The sequence below is a fragment of the Cannabis sativa genome, chromosome 2 (assembly GCF_029168945.1).
Source record: "Cannabis sativa cultivar Pink pepper isolate KNU-18-1 chromosome 2, ASM2916894v1, whole genome shotgun sequence".
Taxonomy (NCBI): Eukaryota; Viridiplantae; Streptophyta; class Magnoliopsida; order Rosales; family Cannabaceae; genus Cannabis; species Cannabis sativa.
In genome coordinates this window covers 24,329,987-24,339,615 of record NC_083602.1, presented here as the reverse complement: position 1 = coordinate 24,339,615, position 9,629 = coordinate 24,329,987, and the positions used below count along the sequence as shown (strand labels likewise).

General features: G+C 35.6%; 2 protein-coding genes across 7 annotated transcripts; one reads left to right on the top strand and one right to left on the bottom strand.

The window, feature by feature from the left end:
* Positions 1 to 386: 386 nt before the first annotated feature.
* On the top strand, positions 387 to 5,663 carry LOC133034864 (uncharacterized). 3 transcript variants are annotated; one of them, XM_061110321.1, is made up of 10 exons: positions 457 to 675; positions 1,012 to 1,489; positions 2,187 to 2,278; positions 2,417 to 3,117; positions 3,258 to 3,328; positions 3,480 to 3,569; positions 3,700 to 3,909; positions 4,003 to 4,098; positions 4,695 to 4,800; positions 4,953 to 5,663. In XM_061110321.1, exons 2-10 carry the CDS (start codon positions 1,121 to 1,123, stop codon positions 5,120 to 5,122), a joined length of 1,905 nt encoding a protein of 634 aa, XP_060966304.1. In that variant the 5' UTR covers positions 457 to 675; positions 1,012 to 1,120; the 3' UTR covers positions 5,123 to 5,663. The 3 variants fall into 3 exon arrangements, with proteins under 3 accessions (XP_060966305.1, XP_060966304.1, XP_060966306.1); XM_061110323.1 differs by having other exon boundaries at positions 458 to 675; positions 3,700 to 3,900; XM_061110322.1 differs by having other exon boundaries at positions 387 to 1,489; positions 3,700 to 3,900.
* A 450-nt stretch (positions 5,664 to 6,113) lies between these two features.
* Positions 6,114 to 9,147, bottom strand: LOC133034865 (uncharacterized). Of its 4 annotated transcripts, none has more exons than XM_061110324.1 (6): positions 8,991 to 9,147; positions 8,400 to 8,500; positions 7,989 to 8,066; positions 7,703 to 7,774; positions 7,417 to 7,529; positions 6,114 to 7,188 (listed from the first exon to the last, which is right to left on the bottom strand). In XM_061110324.1, the coding sequence occupies exons 1-6, from the start codon at positions 9,012 to 9,014 to the stop codon at positions 6,590 to 6,592; spliced, it is 987 nt and encodes a 328-aa protein (XP_060966307.1). In that variant the 5' UTR covers positions 9,015 to 9,147; the 3' UTR covers positions 6,114 to 6,589. The 4 variants fall into 4 exon arrangements, with proteins under 4 accessions (XP_060966307.1, XP_060966308.1, XP_060966309.1 ...); XM_061110325.1 differs by having other exon boundaries at positions 7,432 to 7,529; XM_061110326.1 differs by lacking the exon at positions 7,989 to 8,066.
* Between the last annotated feature and the right edge of the window lie 482 nt (positions 9,148 to 9,629).

The following is a 9,629-nucleotide window of genomic DNA, read 5'->3' as shown; positions in this document are numbered from 1 at the left end:
CGTTAAATTTCTCCTTGAACTATTGAGATTGTTGGATTTAAGGACTTTTGTCTAATTTCATTCAATTTTAGTAATTCTGTGATTGTCCATATACTAAATTTTGCTTCTCAAACTTTGATATCTACAAAATTATGCTCCTCAAATTTTGACGTGTAGCAAATCATGCCTCCTGTACTTTCATCTATATTAGACTTTTCTTACTAAAATTAGACAAAAGTGCTTAAATCTAATAATTTCAATAGTTCAATTAGATTTTTAAAGGCCTTAAAAGTTTAAGAAGTATAATTTAGTATATGTGAAAATTGGGGGACAAAAGTCTTAATTCAAAGAATAAATAAATTAAAGACTAATAATGTACCCCATGAAATTTACAAATTTTCTATTACACGTGAGATTATTTGATTGGTTATAGGCATATGATCCTAGTTTCTTTTTGACTACCATAGGATACCCAAATCAGGCATATTCCGAAACAAGCTGGTGCATATCTGGAAACTCGTAATATTGAAAAGAAAAAAAGAGAGAATCAAAGAAGAAGAGAAATTCAGAATCTCATCTCCCAAATACAGCTTTCTTTTTCTTTCTACACTGATTTATTGGAGTTTTATTGCTTACTAAACATTGTAAACACGACAGCAACGAGGTTGAACCGAAAAACAAGGATACAATTACAAGGTAACTTTGTTTTAGTAACTATTACTCCTCAAAGCCCAAAATATTTTCTCAAGAAAGAGACCTTCAACCCAACTGATTCCAAATCTTCTTCTCTTGGTTTCCATTGGTAATTGCTTGCTCTCAAAGTTTTCTCTTGTCTTTCACCCTTTTCTTCTACATAGAGAACCAACTTGTCACTAGAGCTCTTCTATCCCAAACGTCATCTTTTTGGATATATTATTTTCAAGTCAAGATTTTCAACCGAAAAACCAGCTGAAAAGAGTTTCTTTTTTCGAAATTTGGACGATATCAGAGTTGCAGATATCAAATTTGACGACCCTTTGACCTGAATAGCAGACCCAGATAGATTATTTCTTTGAAAAAGACATATCTTTGATGACCCAATTCAAGGGTTAGCAAGGGGTGGAGTTTCCAATTACAGAAATTTAAAGCTTGGCGAAATAAGATGTCTTGCCCATCAAACAGCATCGTTTTCAATGGTAGCCAGTGCAGCTGCCCGGTGGGGAACCTACTGAACCGGACGGCCAACCGCTGTGAACTCTTTTCAGCTACTTCCACCATCACTACCGACCATGGAGTTGACTACTACGCCATGACCTTTCCGGAGACCATCTTCGAGTTTGACTCCATAAAGAAGTTCACGCAGTCTCAGGCGTTGTTCTTGGAAGCCACCCTCTTCTTGCTTCTGTCCTGGCTCGCGTTCTGCCTTTTTCTCAGGTTTATGAAGCCGGGCAATGATGGAAATAGCATTTGGTTTAAGCTCAGATGGTGGGTTAGCAGATTGGATATTTCCTTTGCCACCAGGCATTGGCTGGTAAGTTATCAACTTCACCTTTCTTCTCTCTTTTCTTCTGTGTATTTGTATTTGTATTTTTTTGTTTTTGGTAATTTTAGAAACCTTTAGACCAATTTTTAAAAATCTTGGCTTCACCGTGAAATATTTGATGAGCTGTGACTCAACTAATTCAAGACCGTTATTTCGATTAGAAGTTTTACTGCGCTGTGAAGACTTCCACTCCTTTATCTATATATACAAATGAAAACTGAGAACTAGAGGGTTCTTGTAAGCGATCTTGAGAGGGTGATAGAATCTTTCTGGGGAAAGGTCGTGTGGTTGTAATTGGGATCATTGGGATGTGTTTGTTTCTTGGAAAAGAAGAGAAAATTCATCAACCTTCTGTGTTGAAAATCAATTGTAAAAAATTCTTGTTGCGTATTGAATTAACAAGAAAGCGCTTTTTCTGCCTTGGATGTAGTATTGCACATCGCAGTCTGAATTAAGTAAAAGCTAGTTTTGTTCTTTCTTTGTTCTTGTATTTGCTCCTCATCTGATTTCTTAGTTTTTGATATTAGAAAGGTTGGATGTGTTTAAAACCTCACAAAAATTCCACTTTCAACATTTTTTTAACCTCTGAATCTCTATCTCACAAAGTGATAATTTTGAGTGTTTTGTTATGAGTCCAGAGTTGGATTTTTTAATGGTTTAAAAATTAGCTTCCTTTGGTTTGTAGGATGATCAGAAGGTGGTTAAAAAGAGGAAAACAGAACTTGGTGGCACTTTCTCAATAGCTAGTTGGATAGTCTTCATTGGTTTATTTGCCGCGTGAGTTTTTGATGGAATCTTACATAACACAGCGAATTAATGATGCATTTTTCTAATTGTTCGTTGTTTATGGGATTTCGGCAGCTCTTTTTCTATACTAGCGAGTTTGTACTGACTAGAATTTTCAGTTTTTCTCAGGTTGCTTTACCAAATCATATCCAGGAGAACCATTGAGGTGCATAACGTTAAAGCAACAAATGCACCTGACTTGGCCTTATTTGTTAATGACATGGAATTTAATATTACCACTATATCGAGTATGAGTTGTTCAAACTTACGAGATCTTGGTACTTTAGTGACTGGCAATCCTGGCTCTATTGACTATAAAAGTGTTCCACTGTCAAACTTTGGAAACTACTCTTGTAAAAATACTAGTGAAGGACCAACTATTATTCTCAAGTGTGATGGTTGTCAACCCATTCATGACAATCAATACATCTCTTGGCAGTTTGTTGATCTTCCAAACAATCCTGCAACTGCCGTTGGATTTCAGTTCAACCTTACTACGAGGAGTCATACCAACAAGAGACATGTGAGTTTTGTTAGTGGAATACTAAAGAATGGGAGTACTTCTAATAACGGACCTGTTACCTTTAGAGGAAAGGATACAAATATACTGAAGTTCAGTTTATTTCCCCGGATTTATCGTAATTTAAAGGACCTTAGGCTCATCCAACCTCTTTTTCACGAGTTTGTTCCCGGCTCTCAGTTTACCGACACACGTCAGCTCCAAACATCTCTAGCTAACCCCAGTGATGGAACACTCAACACCACTTTGTATGTCAATTTCCTCTCTTCCTACATTGTGGAGATCGATGATCAAAACACTATGGGTCCTGGTAAGTTATATGCTCTGCCTTACACTGAATTTCATCTGATCTTTATTCAACCCTGGTTCTTAGTTTGGAAAATGAGATGTATTGTAATCTAGTTTCATTTGTACTAACTAACCGGTTTGTTTTTCTTGTATACTATGCAGTGAGCTTCCTTGCAGATCTTGGTGGCTTGTATTGCTTCAGTATTGCCATTTTTTTCTATTTACTAGTTCAAGTATGTTTTTTCTTTGTAGTTTGATTTTTTTTTTTCTTTTTTTATTAGGAATCATCAAATTTATTGCGCAAAATTTTAGACTTCATGGTAGAAATGTCACCTTTATGATACACAATGTGTCGAGCTTTTGCCAACATTTTTTCTTCTGTAGTGTGAATATAGAATAAAAAAGCTGCGCCATGAAGATCAAACATTACGAACAATTAGACATCGGCGAAAAACACTGGAACGCTGGGATAAAGTACTACTTTCTTAAGGATTAAACTTTATTTTTATTTTATTTTATTTTATTTGTGTATATGTGGGTAGAGTGGTGATACTTTTTTTTGCTTATAATACAGTGGAAGTGACTGATATGTTTGTTTTAACAGTTGAGGAAATACGTGATGTATACATGGGGCTGCAAGACTTTAGATGATGACCATGACTACAAGAATAATGGATCATGTTGCAGTGGTGGTATGCTGGAACCTATTAGCCGAAAAGGATCATTACATAAACATAGGCAACAGAGCAGAATGGATTCTATCAATTTGAACAAAAAAGTCAAATTACCTAGTAAAAGCAAGATGGTAGCCGATGTTTGCATCTGTTCCCTAATGCTCTCTTAAGTTCATTAAAAGTAATCTTATCTGTTTGCCTGTCATTTTTATTGTGAACTGTTTCTTGTGTAGATTCCTGCTCAAGATGATTCCCACACTATAACCAAGTCTTCTATACCAAAAACTGCTTTGACTCACGGAGAGAAGTCAGACTCTCGGGGTGAACTTGTGAGTTGCTTTTAATGTTTGTCTTGAAATTAAAACAAAGATCTGCTCACTGTGTATCTTAAAGTAGGATTGTTCTGCATCCTTTGTTCCCATCTCTCAATATTACCAGTCTATTTACCTATGTTTTACTATTCTGATTCATTTACTTGACAATCCAGATTTGTTATTAGCTATTATGTTCAAAGTTCTTATCAACCCAGATTTTTTAGTCAGTACAAACACTAGTTGGTATTGTTTGTCCTTCAATATATTAGCATTAAGATTTTAGAAAGGTGGATGAGAGCAGAGACGTTACATTGACTGTTGAGGTCTGTCCATATTTTTAGGACTGTGCATGTCTACCTTTTTCCTTATAACATTTGGGTCCTATCTTAAGCTGACACTGGAAGGTCCAATGATCTTCGCAATATGAAAAATGTGAAGTAAATTCCAAAACATGAACTTAGCTATGGTGTTGTTCAAAGTATGGGCCCTTTCACCCTTAGTTTGCAAACTAGCCTCTTTGACTGATGTTTAAATGTAAATAACTAGCTCCTTGCCTCCTTGTTTTAGTAGTCATTTGTTAGATTTAAAATGCTTATCTTTTCCTGTCACAGAAACACGAAGGCAAACAACAATGCGGTGCTTCATGCAAGGAAAGTTCATCCCAGCTTGATTCATTCTCTTTATCTAATGAAACCATTCCTCTACCACCTACACTAGGTAACTACTTACTTTATAAAGTAATGATCACTTACTATTTCTTTGACTTTCTTTTTGAGACGATGAGCATTGTGAAATGTCATTACTGAATAGTCAACAATGTCTTGTGTATCATTACGTCTGATCAATACATTTTGTTGCTTTTACTACAGAGTTGAAGGATTGTTCAGAAATGAATATGTCTGATGTTCAAAAGAATCTTAAATGTTTGTTCGATTACAATGTCATGCTAAGGGAGAAATTTTTATCTGTGCAATCTATGCTTCATGAGTTAGCAATGAAGTCCTCGCCTCCTGCAAATGATATTCGTAACACCTCATAGTTTTCCAAGCAACTATAAGTACTGCATTGTCGACATTCCAAGTTTTGTATGAAATTGTTTTGGTCATTTTCTTCTAGGAGAATCAAATGACCGCCAGAGTCAAGATTGTGGTGTTCAATTCAAGGCGCTTCATCTTCGATTGAATGATAACAGTCTGTTTCTGACATGCTGAGGGGAAAGCATTGTTGATCTTTTGGGGAATAGCCTGATGTTTAATCTACACCATATTTTTGGAGGAAATACCCCTTGATATGATTCATGATATATCACTTTCGATTCTTGCTTGGCTCAAGCCAAAATTTACCCAATTTTTAGCTTCATTGTTTCATAGGAATTTACTTACTGATGTTGGAGAAATACGAAAAAAAAATGTTCTAATTTGAAATGTCAATGCCAGTATATTGATGGTAGGGTAGCCTAGTTTTTTTCCTATGCGCTCAAGTAGTTTTAGACCAAATTTTTGAAGTTTCTATTCTTTTTTAGGATCAGAACTTTTGGTTCTTCTTGCAGTGGCATTCATTACAATAAAGTATTCCTTAAATGTTCCTTCCCCACTGCTGATATCTTGGAATCCATGAAAACCATTCAGTTGACATATGCTAATTAAATATTTTAACCCTGTAAAGCAAGCAAGAACATGTTCCAAAGCTAGGCTTGCACACTACATAGTCTCCGAGAAATAACTACTTTTACAGTTGATCTCTAAACAAATAATGGCCCAAATCCTATTACAAACATAAACTCAACGGCAATAATTTTGTTTTTACGGAATGTTGACAAATCCAAATTCATTATATAGGTAAAAATGTAATTAAGGTTGTCTTTTAAATTATATTAAAAGTGCAATTTAAAAAACACTCAATTCTTCAAAAGAAATATCTCCTCCACATTCTTCCTTGAGATTTCAACAGACCCAACTCCTAAAGAAATCATTTAAGTTGGCTTTCTGCACCAAAATTATGAAACAAACTAAACAGGTGAAAAATCTCCCTCACGTTAAACATGTAATTTTTTTTATTTAAAAAAAAAAAAACGCTAGGATAGGAGGATTGCGTTTATACATATTATTTACTAATATGTTAATAATGATTTCGCATGATTGGCTTTCAAATTGCATGTAACATGCTAGCCTGCTCTGACTTTAGACTTCAGTTATCACATAAGAGCCAATCTTGTGAGCCACAAGTGTATTTTCCCTCCAGCTAAATAGAACAGCATTTCACATGATCGAGTGGGATACAACAATGTTCTCGCTGCACAGCTGCAGAATTCAACTCCAGACACACTAACCCAGGTTTGGTGTTTTTTCCCATAAACACCTCCTTACAAAATTTACCATCAGGGCTTCAAACAGAACATGCTCCTTGACTGCCATTTAACTGCAACTGAAGACCAGGCGAGCTAGTGTTCAGTGTATGTTTGCAACAAAATGTAAACATGCTTCACTGAAAGGATTTTCGACATCTCCTACTCTGCATTAATATGCTTAAACTCAGTGGATTTTGAAAGAAAAGTATCTTTCCCTGCTTGTTTCCCCAAGGCTTGAGCAAACATCCTCTTTGCAGCTCCTAGATGTTCCTTTTTATGATGTTCTTCATTGACACCATTTCTGACTCTTCCAGATGCAACAACACCACTAGGGATTTTGTCAGATTTATTTTTGCCTGCCTTACTGTCAGCATTTGATGATGTGCCCGAAATATGGTTATTCTTTTTTACTTTACAACACGAGTTATCCATTTTGCCAGACAAATGAAGGATTTCTTGAACATCTTCCACCCTCAAATCAGTCTCCACTTCATCCTTATGCTGGTTGTTTAATTCATCAGCCTCTCTGGAAGCACTTGAGTCATTGTGTGTGGTCTCGTGATTGCGTGAGTTGATTCTTTGCCCTAGAGCATGAGCAATCATACGGCGAGCAACCACGGGAACACTTCGTGGTTTCTGCTTGATGGGTTCTTTTTCATCCCCTAAGTTGGCTGAAAATATTCTCTCACGTGCAGCCAAATAAGCAGCTTCTCTCTCCTCAAGTGAATGTTGAACCGAAGGTGATTTTGTCTTCAACACTGGCAACATGATTTAATGATTTTAATCACATCATTCCATCATCTGATAATAATAGAAGTCACAACTCACAACAAAATGAACAGCAGTAATAATAATAAGTTCGCAACGAATTTTTTTTAGTATTCAAAATATTTTCTTCTCAGACAAATAAGAGCTGTGAAATGACATCAAACTTTAACATGAGAATAAAACCAACCCTTAAAGTAAAATTTCATGATCTGTATTACATGATAATAAATAACCTGGTGAGTCTCCTGTTCTTCTTAACAATTGATGTGATGTTGTTGGAGATTGAGGTTCATCGTACTGCCACAAAATATCACTAACAAGGATGGAAGGTCTGCAAATAAGGAGATTTCGCTTGATTTATTTTACTAAAGATGACTACATAATGAGTCATTGACAGCAGGAAATTCTAACATTATAAACTATTAATGGAGGATATACAGCCATAATAAAGATGGAAGAAAAAATATTCTAAGTAAAATATTATAGGCTTTAGTCTTCACATACACTGATGTATCAGGGCATCTCTCCAAAATTAAGTGTCGATCATCTCCTTCACCGACAGATTCATGCGAAAATCTTGCACAAATATAAAATCAAATCAAATGTCTATTGAAATGCAGGGAGATAGACCTGCTGAGTAGCTTTCGGCCCTAAGGAAAAAATGTTTTACTTTCACAACATAAGGGTCATAACCATAACACATCAGAAAACAAGCAGACATGTACGGAATAAAGCAAAAGACTAGACAGGTAAGAATGTAAACATATAAGTGCTAGTGCTACAGACATACCCAAATATATCTGCAAGACGATGCATAAGAAGACGATTGTATGAATTCATTGGTTCTAGCTCTAAAAACCCACCAGAGCTGCAACCAAAAATCCGAGAACATTAACTCATTATAACAATAAGGGAATTTTACAACCACACAAGGGAGACATAGATGGGCCAGCTTCCAATTTTATCATCTATGAGAGCGTGTAAGCTTTCTTTCCTCGTTTAATTTTTCAAGCAAGTACCAAACCATTAAAATAGTAGGCAAAACTAGTGTCATGCAACAGATATTCTAACAGGAACAGGAAGAGCCACCCAAAATTCGATTTGATGTACTCCTAACCCTAGTCACTAAAGTTTCTGAGCAATCTAGCTAAAAAAAAAGTTAACTTCGAAATTACAAATCGTATCAATCTGAAATGGGTACCTGATATCACTCTCAATGAAGTTGACCAAGGCTTCTTCCACAGAGAGAACAAGATGCTTGCATGGAAGATTGTCCTTGACAAGTGAAGCCAACTCCTCAACCTGAAATTCAACAGTACTATATCAGTATTTTGTTTGATAATTAAAAAAAATCCAAACATGCAGTTCAATAAAAGCCTTAAAAAAACTGGCAGTACCCAGACATTTGATAGAACCATATACACTATCAAAGTAAAATAAAATTCAACTCAAACAAAAATCTTTATACAACAATTTTGAAGAAAACAATTCCACTACATTAAAGTTAATTAATTTGAATTATATACAGAAAATATTCAAATTAGCTCCGCCCCAAAAAAAGGGGGGAATTTTCTTACACTGAACCTTCAAGTTTCCTTCTTTAGTTCTACCTGGGCTAAATTTTAAGCATAATTGTTGAAAAACAGTACCCTAAACCCAATTCATACAACAATTAAGAAAAAAAAAAGTTGCAGAAAAAAAACATAAATAGAAGAAAGGAATTAAACAAGAATAATAACTAGGAAGCTGAAAAAAATTGAAAAAAGAGAAGTAGAAGAAGAAGAAGACAAACCATGGCGAACTGGGTCATGCTCATTTTTAACAGAAGACAAAAAAACAGTGAGAGGGGAGAGAGGGAGGTTGGAAGAGAAAGAAGACCGATTTTGCTTCAAGTTCAAGGACGCGTCTTTGTTTTGTTTTACCAAAAATCAATATGAGAAATTTTTTACTCGGGTCGGGCCCGGGTTTGCTGATGTCATTCATCGACCTATATTATATTTTAATTTAATATGGCTCTTCCTTCATTTTCCAGCTAACCAAACAAACATCCTTATCCTCACCACGTGTTCTTCCGCAAAATGTCTAGGAGGACATGATTCATACTCCTTTTTGGGTAGAGATATACCCTTTACTCTACCTTTCTTAAGACTAACATATTGGCTAAGGCTCTAGGCGATCTAATTGGCAAATTTATTGAAGTTTATGAGAATTCCACTAATGAGAGAAACACACATTTTTAGCATCTTTCTCAATAAAGGTAATTAGGAGATTCATCATTCTTGAACATTGTGCGGGAGATTGTACTAGTGCACACATTTCTCCCTCCTCCACCTCCTATAGATATCTCTTCTGTGCATTACGAGTACTTTCGGCAAGATGGGGTCCACCTGAATTTTTCGCGACATGTCCATCTATAGGCGGGAGAGCAATT

What these genes read in the sequence shown, in the direction of transcription:
- LOC133034864 (XM_061110321.1), top strand. Translation starts at nt 1,121, where the DNA reads ATGTCTTGCCCATCAAACAGCATCGTTTTCAATGGTAGCCAGTGCAGC. An exon ending in TTGCCACCAGGCATTGGCTG is followed by an intron (nt 1,490 to 2,186) that starts GTAAGTTATCAA and finishes TTTGGTTTGTAG; the next exon opens with GATGATCAGAAGGTGGTTAA. An exon ending in CAGACTCTCGGGGTGAACTT is followed by an intron (nt 4,099 to 4,694) that starts GTGAGTTGCTTT and finishes TTCCTGTCACAG; the next exon opens with AAACACGAAGGCAAACAACA.
- LOC133034865 (XM_061110324.1), bottom strand. Translation starts at nt 9,014, where the DNA reads ATGAGCATGACCCAGTTCGCCATG. An exon ending in TTCATTGAGAGTGATATCAG is followed by an intron (nt 8,067 to 8,399) that starts GTACCCATTTCA and finishes TTTTGGTTGCAG; the next exon opens with CTCTGGTGGGTTTTTAGAGC. An exon ending in CGTCTTGCAGATATATTTGG is followed by an intron (nt 7,775 to 7,988) that starts GTATGTCTGTAG and finishes TATTTGTGCAAG; the next exon opens with ATTTTCGCATGAATCTGTCG.